A 17,761-nucleotide genomic window follows, 5' to 3' on the forward strand; every position below is an offset into this window, starting at 1 on the left:
CGTCTCTCCTCTCTTTCTACCGCGCGGCGAAAATGTATGCCTGAGCCTGCTGTTTCATTTAGGCGACGCAGTGCGCTTGCGTGATGTGTGACGGACAATGTCATTGTTTTTTTATTTAAATGCTATTTAGTGAGATTCCCTCAAACTGGTATTAATATACTACCTAACTGTAGTACCAGTAGTACTTACAGAGATGTGCTTAGGGGTTTCAAATAATGCGACGATACAACGCTAGATGGCGTTCACATCAATTACACATAGTGCTGCAGACATTTTGCACTATATGTTATTAATATTTTGAGTTACAATATCGTTGAGTTTTCACTTCTGCCGGCACTCCCGGAGTGCAACCCGTTGTTTTTTTAAAGAAGAAGTGAAGGTAGTGCATTATTTATTTCCATCGTATTTTCACGGAAATGTACGAACGTATCTTGCTATTTTAGGCAGTCTCGGTACAAAAAGTCCTGAGGTTGACTGAAGTAGCATGACAAATACAAACGATTTTTTTTTAACAAGCAGAAACGTCTGCAAACGATGCTATTAAGCTTAGAATAAATTTAAAAGTGGTAAAATTACTGTCTTGGGTGAGAGTTGATCCAGGGGTCGTGAGTTCAAGTCTCACCCAAGACAGTAATTTTTCCACTTTTAAATTTAAATACAAACGAGTCCGAGAAAATACGATAGAAAACAATACACTATATCTGTATGTAGGTATATCGTAGATCGTAGATCTGTCTCTTCTAGTAAACGCCTTTTCTCATGGGTCCCATTAAAACGACCCTTCCACCGTTTAATGCTCCTTTTATGTGTATTGTGTAGTGACGTCATCCATTTATTCGTACTTATAATAAGCTGGGTTGAGAATAGACGTTTTCTGAATTTCAATGCAATAGAATACGTATTGTGTTGTGCATTGTATCTGCATCTAAGTAGTGATCATCAATCTGTTTTAAGATGAGTGTCTAAGAGTGCGAGCCCTTTATTTGAATTATACGCTATCTTGTGAGCATGTCACCGAGCAGGATCGGTACCGCAGTAAAAGTAAGGTAAAAAAGTCAAAGTAAATCACCCAAAATCAACACTACTAAGTGTTGATTTTGGGTGAATTACATGTCTTTCAATATTAATAATAATATTATTCCCGGCGTGTATCTCTCCTCCACGGGACAGGCATTGCCTAGTGTGGAGGTGAGTAAAACTAAAAACTGTAATAAATATGAGAAATATACAATTTTTATTGTTTTTTTTACTGTACTGTTTGTTTCACTTTTTTGATTATTATTTAACATTTAACGTTATCATTGACGTTTAATTTATTGATGGTGAGTTCAAAAGACTCTCAAAGCGGTTATTTCTTACAATCATTTATTTTGGTATAAAAATAATATATTTAGCTGACTTAGAAAAAAAATTGACTAAATAAGAGTCATGCAAGATTAGTTCTTGCCAAAAAAAAAAAAAAAAATTATAATCTACGACCCGTCTGGCCTAGGGGTAGTGATCCTGCCTCTTAAGCCGATAGTCCTGGGTTCAAATCCTGGTAAGGGCATTTATTCGTGTGATAATATGTATGTGTACCTTAGAAGAATGATCTTGAAGACTGGCCCAACGAGTCCCTTGATGATAGCGGACGCGTTAAGATGGCATCGACCGTGCAGCACAATCCCGTTCACCTGCAAGACAAACACAGATAAATAAATAACAGGCCAATAAGTATCTATAAACCAACCAATTAACCATTGGCAGGTCTGCCACCTTCTGGCCGAGAACTGAAACTTGACATTGACACATCACGTTCGTGAGCAAATGCAGCATAATATAGGTACAGTCACAGAATAAATAATACATAGTACAGGAGATTCACTCTCTAACAGAACACGTCTGTTACGATTAGGACAGATATGACCGCTAGGTGGCGCAAGCGCCACGCGCAGATATGGCAAGCCACCAAAATTGGTGTGGGACGAATGTACTTGTAGCTACTTGTTGCGACGCGACGAAATCGCGGAGTGAGGCTCCCAATAAGGTGCCGTTCGGATTCAAACTGCACCAGCGTTACTGCTGTAATGGCTCCTCTACACGAATGGCCAACGCCGGCCAATCCAAGGGACGCAGCCATGCGGTAGACTGAGATAGCAATATCACTTGCTCCCTCGCTCCCATTCGTGTAGAGAAGCCATAATGTCGCGCCGCATTACTGTATAAGTGAATTAGAAGAAGGATATCATTTTGTGGCTTAGGTAAATCGGAAAATTAAACTAGACATTCACACTTCGCGTTAATTACCAGGGGGCTTCTGGCCTGCCCGCGGAGTTAAATGAAATATCACTTCAGAGGTATTATCTCCAAGGCAAAGGCAAAGCAAACGTGTCGTCCTTTTCTAACATTTTCACATGTATTAAAATCGACAAGGACGACTAACTCACCTGATTCTAGAGTTATGGGTCAACCGGCTCGAACAAGAGAAGTTCCAGTGAAGTTACATTTCAATCAGAGTGAATTGTAAATGGGCCAGTTTGTTAGCGTCCGACGGGTCGGGTTAGGTCTGAGAGCTGTAGATAGCGTATATAGTCGTATTAGAGCAAAACCGCTTGAAGCTACGTTTCAATCAAGGTGCACAGTGAAGTACTGCAAATGAGCTAGTTTGTTCAAAATTAGTTCAATATTTAGGACTGACAACTGCAGACAGCGGATATGTATAGATAAGTAGTAAGTAGGTAGGTAAGGCCTCTCGAGAAACAGGAGAGGTTCCAGAGAAGTTGTTGCGTAAGTAGAAACTGGGTGTATTCTTAGCATCAGATGCGAGAGATCATCACAGCGAAATCAATTGGCAAGAAATAAAAGAAGTTCGAGCGAAGTTGCACCGTTTAATGAAAATCGCTGGTAGCGTCGAACGAATCGGACTAGGATTGGCAGCAGCATAAAAAGCGATTCGAAATGTGTGGTTTGTTAACGTCCGTTGGTTCAGGCAACGGATATACCTATATCCAGAGTTGAGCAGACCATCTAGAGTAGATTAGAAGATTTATTGTTGGAATATTATAATATAAGTTTTTTGGGTAGACTATGCTACATTCTGGGGCTAAAATACTTCGGAAACGTTACATATTATTTGCTTTACTAATACCAGTTTACTTATGTATTGCTAATACTCGTTTATTTATTGACAGCAGCATAAAAAGCGATTCGAAATGTGTGGTTTGTTAAGGTCCGTTGGTTCAGGCAACGGATATACTCGTATGTACCTATATCCAGAGTTGAGCAGACCATCTAGAGTAGATCAGAAGATTTATTGTTGTAATATTATAATATTTTTTTTTTTGGGTAGACTATTATGCTACAATCTGGGGCTAAAATACTTCGGAAACGTTACATATTTGCCTTACTAATACTCGTTTATTTATGTATTGCTAATGATGATGATGATGTCCTCCCAGACGTATCCGTCGACGGCGACACCCGGACAAATCAGTATCAGGTATTCTGACGTGCATGGGCTCGAACGTGACTTGCGAAACCGAGTTTTGTTTTAAACTTCCGGCCGCAAGACATGCAGTAAAGCTCGCCATTTGAGTCGTAAGTGTATGTGTAGGAGGGCTTGGGCCGAGCTTTTCGGAGCTGGCGTTTAGCGTCAAGATCTTCGAGGCGTGCACTTTCGAAGTCGTTGAGACCAGTGTTGACCGCAGTTCGCCAGTCCGATCTCCGAGTTGCAAGCTCCTCCCACGATTTGTATTGCTAATACTCCTTTATTTATGTATGTTTATTTATTTATGGTTGTCTTTCATTTCACTTATCACACCTTTATCCGTTCCGCTAATCGCTCAGCCCGTCTGTATCCTCACCCTACGGCCACTTGGCGGTCAGCCAGGCGCCCGCCGGAAATCAAGAGATCCGTCTAATGTATTCTCGAATATATTGTACCTACAAGCGTCTGTCCGACAATCGATAATTTATCTGACATAATTAATTTTCCATCTGACACATGAAATTAACAATGCAGCTGCATATAGTGAGCTCATTTCATCGTTTCTAAATAATATGCTGTGATGCTTTTAGCGCTCTCTATAGGGGGCGTGCAATGTGCATGAACTATAGGGGGCAGCATAGGAGCCGTCAGATTTTTGGCGCGAGGCGTAAATGTGACGTTTATGCTTCCGATGTAGCCCACAAGATGGCAGAACCTACCATGCACAAGGAAACGTACCTACGAGAACGGTAGATGGTAGCACTTGTTTTGGCAATGTAGCCATGAGCGGGCCAATTTTTCAAGGTTATATGTGAAGTTTAATGTGGAAATTCAAATTCTTGTTGTCATGACAACCACTTCGAATAATGTTCCGAACAATGTAACCATTCGACTTTGCCCTTTGCCACTTACCTATACACCTATACCTTTGTCTTGAGGCCATTTTTTGGGTGTGAATGAAAGAAAACCTTTAAAAACCGTTTTTATTTATTCTCTTTGATCATAATCTCATGCGCCACGTGCCCATTAATGAAAAGTGACAGAGATAAGACCTAGCTAGATCGATTTTTTGCCCCCGTAAACCCCCATATAGCAAATTTCATCGAAATCGTTAGAGCCGTTTCCGAGATCCCCGAAATATATACATATAGAAGAATAGCTCGTTTAAAGGTATAACATTAAAATAGTCAATATCAAATTAGTTTATTTATTTTGTTTAACTTATTTTATTATATTGAATTAGTTTTGTGATGTATCTTTAAGTTTAATTACCATCTTGTCAGAAATATTTTTTTTTTAATTATTATTTTCTGAGTTCATAAACGCATCCAACATTATATACGCCCGTTGTGTTTTATAGCGTCTGAACGCTAAGAAAATAAAAGCGCCGCTGGATTTCAGTACAGCAAACCATCGAGAATGAGCCATTCCATTCAGCTTGCCCATTCAGTATCGGTCTGCTTTACAACGCGTTCCATTCGTTCAGTGAATCGAAGTGTGTTTGGATTGCCGGTCTCTTGGTAAATGTTGACTTAAGAGTGAAAGGGACCCATAGTGCAACCATGAGTCATTTTAAATAGCCACAGAATAAGAAGAAATAAAAAGCGCCGTTTAATTTTAGTAGCAACTTTGCAGCAAGAATGAGACATTTTTGCTCTCCTTAGAATCCGTTAAATAGGTCAGTAAAATGTGTTTGAATTGCCTTTGGGTTAGTCACTTGTAATTTTGAAATGGAACAGAACGATTATTGAGTTTGACTTGCCTGGCAGCTATCTAGAGTGTAGTTACGAGAGTTGCATTCTTGAGAAACATAAGGTTTTCTTTAAGTGGGAGCCACCAACAGCCGAAGATAAAAACCTATATATATCGTTTTTAGGGTTCCGTACCCAAGGGTAAAAACGGGACCCCATTATTAAGACTCCGCTGTCCGCCTGCCTGTCGTTTGTCTCACGAACGTTTGTCTAACGTCCTTACCCAATAGGTACCATTAACACTAAACAATCTATACATCCTGATAGGTACAAACTATACACCTAGTCAGACTAAATTGGGACAGCAATAAAAATAAAATTGACTTAATAACAGCTGAATAAAACTAATAGAGTCGGACGAAGATAACTCCGCATGGCATTTTCAATGACAAAGTGTGACAATGCCATCGTTAATGTAACTAGCAAAAAGCAGAGCTTTGTAAGGGCTCGCGGAGGTTTTCTACCTTAACGTACCGAACCGGTTGCTGTCCTTTAAAAACGTGTCCAGACGACAAAATCAAATTGCCAATATCATCCACACGTAATATACAATTTCATAAGTGCATTACATCCTACACGGTCGCCCAGTACTTTTTGTAAGGAACCCAACTGGCTTTCCTACATAATGTTGGGTCAGCGAGCCAATGTTATTGAATTTATTTTTGCGTCCACTCCACACAATTGATCGAAAAACTATCCCGTCTGGACACCTACTGGCGGTAATCACGCTGCTTCGCACATAAACTAACACACACAATTCCACTAGGTACAGCCAGGGTCCAGCATCAGCTCTATCTTGGGTACTGCTCTTCCAAGTTCTCATTAAGACGTGTCAGATGACCAAAACAGCGTGTGCCTATGTTGCACCAAACCTGAGTTCCACTAGGTACAGCCAGGGTTCAGCATCAGCTCTATCTTGGGTGCTAATCTCCTAAGTGCTCATCAAGACGAGTCGGATGGCCAAAACAGCGTGTGCCTATGTTGCAACAAACCTGAGTTCCACTAGGTACTGCCAGGGTTCAGCATGAGTTCTATCTTGGGTACTGTTCTCCCAAGTGCTCATCATGACGAGTCGGATGTCCAAAATAGCGTGTGTCTATGTTGCATCAAACCTGATCGAGTTCCACTAGGTTCAGCCAGGGTTCAGCATCAGCTCTATCTTGGGTACTACTTTCCTAAGTTCTCATCAAGACGAGTTGCATGACCAAAACAGCGTGTGCCTATGTTGTATAAAACCCGAGCTCCATTAGGCACTGTCAGGGTTCAGCATCAGCTATCTTGGGTACTGAAAGTACTGATCTACCCAGTGATCATCATGACGAGTCGGATATCCAAAACAGCGTGTGTCTATGTATGTTGCATCAAACCCGAGCTCCACTAGGTACTGCCAGGGTTCGGCATCGGCTCTTGCTACTACTCTCCTAAGTGCTCATCAAGATGAGTCGGATGACCAAACCATAATGTGCCTTTGTTACACCAAACCTGAGTTCCACTAGGTACTGCCAGGGTACTGGGTTATTTTGCTGAACTGCACGCCGACGTTTCGATTGGCGTGCAGTTCCCATACAAGTTGCAGTCGGGTTGTAGTCCGTCTGTATCGGCCCTAAGTCACTGAAGTTTGTATTAATTATGCTTATCTTTATTTATAATTTTAGCAGTTCCAAGCAATAGTAACACTAAAGGCGCCATTTATTAATTACGTAAGACAATTTTTGCCAGCTTTTGACCCCCTCCCTCCCCTATGTAAGAAATAATAAGAATAGGCTGACCCCGTCCAGCCACCATATAATTTATTTTCAAAAAAATATATTTATGAATGTTTATTTGTACCTGTACAAAGGTACTTAAGCTCGTTTAAGCTAACTCTGCACCGTGTTTGATAGCATAGAGTGTGGAAGTATTATTTTAAACGTCATAATTTCATAGAAATTAAAAAAAATATCGCATCTTTGTGATCTTACTTAAGAACTATGAAAACCCCCTCCCTCCCCCTTGTAAGAAAAAATAAGATATGTTCGACCCCCCTCCACCCCAAAATCGTCTTACGTAATAAATGAATGGCGCCAAAACTGTATCTCGATATTCTCGATCTGAAAATACCTGATTTAAGTTTGCTAACACAACATGACTGATCATCACAAAACATACGAGTAAATTGACCTCCGCAGTAAATATACAGCAAGATTGATTGTTCTAGTAGGTATTCACAAAAACTTAATTGCTAAAATGGGAATCAAACCAAGTGAAGCGAGGTGGGTTGAATCCAAAATTGTACCCACTTTGGTATTCATCGTTGTTAATGGCGTAAGCGCCATCGACATTATTGAACTTGAAAACACCACATAGGTATCGTATTGTCTGAATACCCACAACACAAGCCTTTTTAAGTAGTCAATTTGTATAAGAATGTCCAATATTAATTTATTTATTTATTACTAACGCCATCTGTTTGAGAAATAAATAATTAGTATTAGCACGAATGTTAATTCATCATTTTGCCAACAGATGGCGCTAGTAGTAATACAAAGTGTTATTACTTTATTTTATTTTTTTAGGTTTATAAAATGATATTTTTATGTTTGATAACACATCTAGACATGAATTTAAATCACTATGTTAAATTTCAAACCTAACAGTGCAGTAGTTTTTCCGTAAAGTGTACCACAAGAATGCATAGTTCGTCGATTAGTGATAGGGCTCGCTTCGCTCGCCCTAATTATCTGTGAAAGTGTAACGTTTCATACATTCCCTCACTTTGTTCTATTCAAATCTGTGCAAAATTAGCTAGGACAGACTGTGCTACGTACATTTGTATTATTTCCGTTACTATTCTTTTTACGAATTGACATCGTCAAATCATTTGTTAGCGTACATGTATACATGTCATTTATACGTCATAATTTCATAGAAGTTTGACGTTTAAAATAACACTTGCAGTGCGTATATGCTATCAAAATCGCTGCAGACTTTTCTTGGTCTAACTCTAGTGAAATTCATTTTAGGTACCGTCCAAACTTTGTCTAACTATACGTAGCCAAAGTAAAAAGTAATTTTTTCAAAGCTAGCGATCCTTCTCCTCATATCAGTAGTTGGCATTATTCCACTTGGCGATGATTCACGGCAGCAAATATTACAATAGGTATTTGCGCTTCTTCAGGCGTTAGTTGCCAATCCGATCAAAGATATCGAGAGATATTGATGTTTGTTTTTGGGGCTTTATTCTCACTGATAGGATTAGAAACACCGGTTCTTATATTATAATCCCAATTTAATAATGATTAAGTAAATCGTAGGAATGCGTAGCGTTCGCAGACTGTTTTAGCGCGTAAGACAATTTTTATGCACTGACACGGCGACACCAGTGAGCTGAGTGAAAAATTTAACAATGTAGGTCGTTTTATAATAAAATGTACGTACACAGTACACACTGAGGACGCACCTGCCCGCGGCACGATTTATAAGTCGCTCAGCGAGAGTCTGTGCGGAAAGAGAAGAGTCGTGGAATGTATGGGGCCCAATACAAACCACGTCTCTTCTCTTTCCGCACAGACTCTAGCTATGGCTAAATCGCGATGTGGTGTGTACCTCTCGCATAAGCGCGACTAATAAGTGCCACACGGTCACTGCGATATCGAAGTATTCGAAGTGTATTAGTGTTCCGTATTGATTTTGCTGTTCATTTTCAGATGTTTTGGCTGCTACCATAAGTCCGTATGCCCGATTGTAATAAGATCACAAAATCTAATTTTATTATTTTTATTTGTATGTATACCTCAATATAAACAATAAAAAATCAAGTGAATAGATAGTTACAAGAAACACTCGAACTTCCTAAACTAAATCGAGAGGAACGGAAATAGACATCGATGGGTACTCAGAAGTGGAAGCAGGGATAAAAAAGGTCATACGGCTCATAAAAAGTCGGAGAACTTGTTTATCAATATAATTAATCAACCTTTATGAATTTAAACTACTTTTACGCCTTCATTGGAAACTGGAGTACCTAAAAGAGTAATGCCCGGCCAGCTAGAGCCCCCAGTCACGACGTTCACTCACTGAATGTGCGAGTATGGACTTTAATCCATACTAATAAGCTAAAGTGTGTCTGTCCGTCTGTCTGTTACCTCTTCACGCTTAAGCCGCTGAACCGATTTAGTTGAAATTTGGTATAGAGATAGTTTGAGTCCCGGGGAAGGACACAGGATAGTTTTTATGTCGGAAATCATCCCCGAAAAGAGTGCAAAGGGGGTGGAATTGAAAGAGTTAAAGGATTGCCTACTAACTGAAGTAAGCAATGCGCGAGTTGAATGATTGCTATTAGCATTATCCTGGCGCCATACCTTCTTAACCTGCTGTCACTAATTCCAACGCAGACGAAGTCGCGGGAAAAAACTAGTTGACTATAAACTTATGTACGAGTGTTGCTCCTCACCTCTAAGATCTCGTCGCCGACCTTGACCGGCGGGCTGGCCTTAGCAGCGGAACCAGCAGGGTTGAGGCCGCACACGAACACAGCCATCCTGCTCCGGTCCCGATGCCCGGCCAGCGACAGCCCCAGCCCCGCCCGCGCCGTGCGCTCCAGCTTCGTCACAACCACGCTGTCGCCGAGGGACGCGTACTTCTTGCGGATCTTGTCTGCGGAAGGAGAATATGGTCAGATCATGGCTCAAGAGGTAGGTGAATATTACCGCGGTGACAATATTGTCTTCGGAAGAAGAATATGGTCAGATAAGGCGCAAGAGGTAGGTCAATACCGCGGTGACAATATTTCCGAAAGCGAGGTAGCAGCAGCGTTTGTCGCTAAAACCTTGGTGTATGGTTTACCCCGTTTGCACATAGAACGTGACGCTGAACACAATTACTTTTATATGACAAGCTTACACGCTTAAGCATGGTTAGATCACACCAAACCAATAAATATAGTGATTCTTTCGGCTGACTGTACCTACTATTAGACTATCATAAAATTCATAAACTCAATTTCGGGTGAGATTATTTACCAGGCAGGATTTTTTTCCAAGATAGGTACCTATTTTAAATAGAACATGTCAGAGCCACCTTGTATCCGACTACCTATCGCAGAATCAATCCACAGAATCTTCATGCAGCAAGTTGTTATGTTAACATAAGTGCCAAATGAAATGAAACCCACAAAAAGTCAATTCATGTCATGTCAGAGGCCGTCGTCGCCATAAATCCGGATATCCGTCGCGTGTGACTCCGTGACGTCACAAATTGCCGCCGTATCCGCCACTTGGAGCGCTAACTCTATTTGAGATGAGCGCTCGCTAACACAGTACTGCGTCAGTCAATCAAAGTTATGGATTTACCAACATTCAGGTAGGTAGGTAGGAACGTGACATATCTACATTTTATGGTTTGATCGAAGGTGGAAAGGATTAGTCCGATTAGTTTGATATATAGCTATAGTAATAGCAGTAATAGGTATGGTCAAAGAATTTAATTTCCGACCCATTTTGTACCTTGTCACAGTGACAATAGTATGAGGACTCTACAAAGAGTATAGTAAGTATAGGTCTTTAGCAACTTTCATATAGGTACCTACATTGTCACTGTGACAAGGTACGAACTGGGTCGGAAATTAAATTATTTATTAACAACGTTACTGTAAAAAATATAAAACAACTAATTATTTTCATGAAAAGAAGATGAATGCGGATTTCATCTTTTGAATGGTAAACCTTCGCTGTTGACGATATGTACGCAGACGAACCTACAACCTTTTCCACAAATTCCGAAATTAATGCATAACTTACGCCTTGCGGTAATAAGTGAAAATGCTTTGGTACGATACGCCTCAATAGCAAATTATGCAAGATGCTCTAGTCCAGTCTAAAATGTCACCTTTCCTAAATACTGACCATTTAAAACACGAGGAAAAATGACAACCAGGCAATGCCATTAAATTCATAAGTAAACATCTGAAGAGCTTAATTCCTGTCGTATCTATATCCCATCGCAACGAGCACTGTCGTTTTTATGACATTATCCTCCCGTATATACGAAAGTATTGTGCCGTCGCCGCTGGAGCGCAATGATTGAAATCCCGACATAAATGAATTCATTTACATATGCGATGCTTTCAGGCAAAAGGGACGTCAGTGGTCAATAAGGACGATATTTTATTTGCATCCTATTAGTTAGTACTTTTTTATACTGACGATGTTACTTTTTGCCTGAGAATGGACGAATGTATGAATACGTATGTAAAATATGAATACTTATACTTAACTCGAGTTAAATTTCCGACACAAGTTAATATTTTTCTCTAATAGGCAGTAGGTATTTTAATTATGCTGCCTACTGTTTATGACATAATACATAATATACTTATTGGGCGCAATTCTATTTTATATTTTATTTAACACTCATAGCAATATGTAAATTATTGAATCATTATATCGATGTACAGGTTAGCTTGCACTTTTATATTAAGCGTATGAAATTTCATTCCAACCTTCACAAAAAACGCTCTGGTAACACTCCAGTCCATATCACTACCCCCATATCGGTGAAAGTGCAGCTCGTATTGGGGTCGAGAGCTCTTGGCCCTGGCCGACGATTCCCATTGGTCACACGACCTAAGCCAGCGTATCTCGGCCTTGAGATTCATCACGGTTATATGCAAACGGAGAGAACACTTAGACTGGTACGACTGAGCCTTGGGCTCGCTATACTCGGTAAGTTTTTGGAATGATACCCTGGCGTGTGCTACTGTGTATACCATCGTCCACACTGACGATTCGTCTACCTTATTTCAAAGCAATAAGATTCACCGGTGGTCATATAAAAGTGTATGTTAGTACTCGTATGGCTCGTCGTAGGTGCTAGACAAACAGATGGACAAGATACGCCATGCTCGGGGCCGATAGAGTCTTGAGCAATTAGTCAAGGTAATACAATATATTCTCGAGTCTTATAGTCTATAATTGTAGGTGAAATGGAAGCTTTCAGACACGCTTGACGATGTATTCAATGTTGCCTTTTGGAGTCATCATCATTATTACCAAAGCGTTATGACGCTTACTGTGGGATTAGGTCAATTTCTTAAAGATTGTCTCATGATATTTATTTATTTTATATCTTAGTCATACATAGCGTCTTCATACAACTATATAATACTCTGATGAATGAATGGGTAGAATGAATGATAGTGCCATCATGAAATTTATATCCAATTAAACTTATCGATTGAATACGTAGCTGAAGTGTATAAAAGCTGTAGGTAAACCGGTATGGTAAAATTAGGCTGTAGTTGGTTATATAAATGAAATGGAGATCTAGCCTTTACTATGACTTTTATAGTATGTATAGGTTATGTTTACTCAGGTATTGGCCGTTGTATTTATAAATGTTGCTATATATTTTTTATGTCACTATATGGGGCACCCCACACTAGCCTCTTCTAAGCGTGGCGTTTTGTCAGCCCTATGGAAAATGGCGTCGCTGCGCAGTTGCGCCGACGTTCCGTGGACCAGCACTGCCGTGTCACGCGCATCTCATGTAACTTTAAAAGTTGAGTTTCGAGATAATTACGTTTAAAGTTTTAAAGATTCAAATGCTGTTATCGTTGACGGTTCATCGTAATATTTTTATTTTTTTAATCTACATGTAGGAAATATGATCACAGGATATAGGCCCTTTAATTTTTTTTTCGCATAATTGAATAGTTTTCATTTTATTCGAATTAAATGGTTCCGCATGATCAACTCTTCCATACTATAGTGGTCACACGAAGTCATGTAAGTCAAGTCACATGACATACGCGTGATCAAACATGACACGTATTACTTGACCAATATTGTTGTCGTATAAACCAAGCGCTCGGCCAGTCATGCCTAACTCCGGCAACTTAAGAAACGATGGTGATGGTGATGGTGGTTGTGTCAGTCATGCAACTCAAGTTAACTGAGTTGTGCCTGACGCCATCGGCAAAAAAGTTTTGTTACATGAGTTAGTCATATGCTTTTCTCAGTAAATAATGAAATTAATGAAGATTTACAAAATTTTCTTTTAGAAGATATATCTTTAATGGTTTTTAAGACGATTTAGACTGGTTATCCGTAACTCATGTAACTCGAGTTAACGGAGTTAGGCGTGACACGGCAGAGCAGCCATAGAGTCGACTATAGACGCCCACCCTCGGAAGACGCTAGTGTGGGCCTGTGGGGTGGCTCTATGATGTCGCTGTAAATATTGTATTGACTTGTAAAAGAGCCCGTAAGCCCTACTAGCAGAATATTTTTTTTTAATTTTGTAGATAGGTCTCCCATACGCAACACCTGGAGTGACAGACTCTATCATCCTCCTTTTCTCTACGGTTTGTGTGTCATCGTCGTCATTGATATTACCACCGTTCCTTTTTAACTGATCATTCGTAACCCTTATTTCAAAGACATAAGGTCCACGGGTGATCAGTAATGAGTGTTGCTGTTAGTACAAAGGATCCTGAAATAGTCTGTTTACCTACATGATTGGTCCATAACGGAACGCATTAATCGGGGTATTGCCACTGCCGGCCGGCAAATATAATAAATCTATACTTTGATGCGAGCTATATAATCTTTGAGGAATTCATAGCTTTCTATCAAACATATTTATTTATAAAATACAGATAAGTGTCTACGACACGCGGATGTATTGACATTGATAATTATAAACCTAACATTTGAAGATAAAAACGTCCAAAAGGAACTTAAAGTGTATAAGTATTTCTTTGTTAATTGTGACTTCAGAGTCACGTGCCAATTATTAATTATTCCAGTTTCGATAGGATGAAGACCTTTTAAAATAATTAAAAAATTAACATTTCTGGCGTGTTACTAAAAACAAAAGAAACCACTTGTATATCCATACATGTACTATAGTAATATTGAAAGCGTTAACCACATGACCAGAATAAACTTTGATGTGAATAATAGTCCGATCTATTAAGCAGATTAAATAGGTTTATGTTGACATAATCCCATTTGCAATACAAGATAGGTGGATAGGTGTGGCGTAATATGGCATCGTGGTGCTGTATATAAAAATCGAGCGAACGAACAATTATTCAAAACTAATTTATGTTTTGGTAACTAGTGCAAGCGTCTCTACAAGTTGGCATCGGCAAATTTCCGGAACACCATTGTTTCGTGACGGGTAAAGACATAATAGGTTAATTCATTCTAACTAGGCAAGAACAATGAGTTACCGAGTTCGATGCATGAGCAATAAATTAAGTTAATAAAAGTGCAGTTAGTGTAACAGAGGTGTTAACTGCGCCACTTGACACCGGGTAGTTACGCGCTCACTATGTTTTATGGCTTGCTCAGTTGAGTTAGTGTCTTAATAACTTTAATTAATAGGGGACACTGGGGCTAGTCACATTGCTAAGCTAAAAGGGCGTAACTGTTGTAGGTATCCACTGTTTTTTTTTATTAATAAACTTAGCACAAAGAAATCAACAGGTTTTAAATTAGGTATTAGAATTTTAAAGTAAATAAAGAGTAATCATTATAATAGTTAATATTTTTTTTATTATACATCATAACCAAGCAAAATCTACATGCATACTTCTATGGAGTAAAGAATTACTTTACTGAAAAAAGTATAGGAATATTAAGAATGGACGTTTTGTATTTTGTATGCGACGTGAAATTCGATATTCGGCAATTCAACGTTTCATGAAAATAATTAAGTACCTACCTAAATATTTTAGTCCTTTTATTCCTTGATAGAAACCATTTAAAATTCAGATATAACACAAATAACGACACAGGTAATACACAATTTTAGGTGCGTTCAAACCAACTCGTGCGAAGGATCGTAAAAGCCGCAATAAAAGCCTGTGGTCCATACACAGATTTATGTTATTTCTGTTAAAAGCTAAGAACATTGGTAAAGCAAGTGCTTACAATTTTGATTAGCGTTGAAAATTTCCGGAAAAAATCACGTTTCTTTCCAAACGGCTCGTTTTTTTCGGATTTTTACGGAAAAAAAACATGAGATTTACCGCTTCAATTTTTCCGAAAAAAACGATTTAAACAGGTTTCAATCGGTTATTTTTCTTAATACTGGTGACATTTGACATCGGATCGGTGTCAGTGTCAGTTCAGTTCAGTTGTCACAGTTGTGTCATTACGCTTATCAGTCGGTTGGTTTTTTCTTTATAAATCCGAAAAAAAACGGAAAAAACGAAAATTTCATAAATTCCCGAAAAAAACATTTGATTTTTTCCGACATTTTCAACGCTAATTTTGATACACTCGAAAATCAATCCAGGAGCTTTAAGCTTTTTAGTAATCTGTTTTACAAGAAGGCAAAGTTGTTGTTTAATTCCCCGTGCTAATATTGATGCCCGAGCAAGCGAAATATTCCAAAATTGAACGACACGAAACAAAATACTGGCTGTATAACATTACAAATCAAATTCGAATAAATAGTATTACACCAGGCCCCAATTTCACCACGGTGACAGGTGCGACAATTGTAAAATCACTGTTGCTGACGTCACAGGCATCCATGGGCTACGGTTACCACTTACCATCGGGCGGGCCGTATTCCTGTTTGCCACCATCATTGTTTTATTTAAAAAAAACTTTATTATATCGGAAAAAAACAGATATTTCTTTTGCGAAATTTCTGACAATTGTCAAGATTTAGGCGAATTGTAGGTAATTCTTGACAGGTAATGAGTTATATGTCGGAATTTCGTGACAATTGTAGTGTTTCTTGTGACAATTGTCATAAACTTAGCAAGAGAAATATCTGTTTTTTTCCGATAGAATAAAGTTTTTTTTTTATAAAACAATGATGGTGGCAAACAGGAATACGGCCCGCCCGATGGTAAGCGGTAACCGTAGCCCATGGATGCCTGTGACGTCGGCAACAGTGATGTTTTACAATTGTCGCACCTGTCACCGTGGTGAAATTGGAGCCAGCTAATATGCGGAAACAACTCATAATTTGAATATACCACCTTTACTAGTCTTGTGGATAAAATGCAACTTTCTCACCAGTTTTTGACTAACAAAGATAGCCTTTACAAGCTGGTGTGATAATTTTTTTTATCTCCAATAACTTATGTACAGGCTGAATACAACTTGAGGTGTTTCCTTATAAAAAGCGAGATTTTCCGTGACTTGTGTTTTTCCAAATATCCCATCCTTGTGGCCTTATTCCGAGGTTAACTTCGCGGCACAATATACATTTAATGGGTAGTCAAATAGCTGTTATGGCTGCATATATCTATCTCGGCCTTGTTAGCTTGATATACGGGGTTGAGGCAATTCGTGTCTTTGCGAGGATCTTTTACGGCCCTTGAATTGAGTGTTTCCTGAAAAATAGGATATTGGTGGCGCATCCAGATGTTTGTTCTACAATATTAATCTGTATTCAGGATGCTGGGACAAACTTTAAGGATTTAATTTGCGCATTTTTAGTTATATTTTTATTTAGAAACAAAAGAAGGAGAATTTAGAAAAGGAAAACATTTTCTCTTAACCACTTATTCATCATGACTCAATTCGGGAATCTTTTGTGATTGCGTTTTGCATTTGTATAATTATTATAAGTAGGTAATAAATAACAAACACTATTTAGTTTATAATAGTTTAAATAAGTGTTGCTTCAACGACATAATTTACTACCTATGTGTACCAGAAATCTGTCACCATTGCAGAATTTTATTACGGCTACGGCGTAGCCCGTAGGCATTGTTTTCTATGTAGCAAAATGTTTTGGTAGCGCTTTGACGTCATGTCGCGTCATAGGGTTAGCACTAGCACTTAACACATTCACTGCCAGCGCGAGCTACGCGCGACAAGCGTATCTTATAGCGCGGGAAAACCGTATGTAAAAGCGTCTAGAAAGTCTGTGCGGAAAAAGAAGGGTTGTGGAATATATGGAGCCCAATACATTCTAAAACTTCTCTTTCCGAACAGACTCTATGCACAGAGAGCCTAGCGGGTCGCTGGCAGTTACTGTGTTAACGATGTCGAAATGCGATAAAACCTTCCCCTTAAAAATGACATCACGGCACAGAACACCGCCTCTAGAAACCTAATATTGGCCATTTTGTTCCCGACGCAAATCACCAAACTGTGAGGTGCGGGAGGGGTGCTCACGGCGTTGCGATTGGTCGTTTCAAACATGGCGCGCTGACACGTGCAAGCGTAGGGATGGGACATGTTCATTACGGGTAGTGGGTACTGCTACCAGTGATACCGAAATTTATTGTGGTAAAATTGTTAAAAATTTAGTATACTTAGAGTAAACTTACTTAATAATTATATTGATTAATTTAATATTTAATTAAGTAATTTAACAACGTACCTGAAATTTTTACTTAACATATTAGGGCATTTCTGCTTAAAGTACCCAGAACATGAATTTTAAAGTTTAGAATTTTTATATTATTTCCACTCAGAATCGCAATCTCTTTTGATACGAGAAAAAAGTGTCGCCGAAATCTCATACAATTATTTTCTTTTGTCCGTTTTATTAAGGTCATAGAAGGTTGTATTGAAAACATATTCAAATG

General features: G+C 39.0%; 1 protein-coding gene across 1 annotated transcript in view; it reads right to left on the reverse strand.

Moving 5' to 3' along the window:
* Positions 1–17,761, reverse strand: part of LOC134802265 (uncharacterized) — a 185,568-nt gene that overhangs the window by 46,335 nt on the left and 121,472 nt on the right. Inside the window, exons 26-27 of the mRNA XM_063774851.1 lie at positions 9,650–9,852; positions 1,579–1,673 (exon numbers count right to left, since the gene is read on the reverse strand). Of these exons, the coding sequence (XP_063630921.1) occupies positions 1,579–1,673; positions 9,650–9,852 (298 nt within the window). The remainder of the gene's footprint in view (positions 1–1,578; positions 1,674–9,649; positions 9,853–17,761) is intronic.

The sequence above is a fragment of the Cydia splendana genome, chromosome 2 (genome assembly GCF_910591565.1).
Source record: "Cydia splendana chromosome 2, ilCydSple1.2, whole genome shotgun sequence".
Taxonomy (NCBI): domain Eukaryota; kingdom Metazoa; phylum Arthropoda; class Insecta; order Lepidoptera; family Tortricidae; genus Cydia; species Cydia splendana.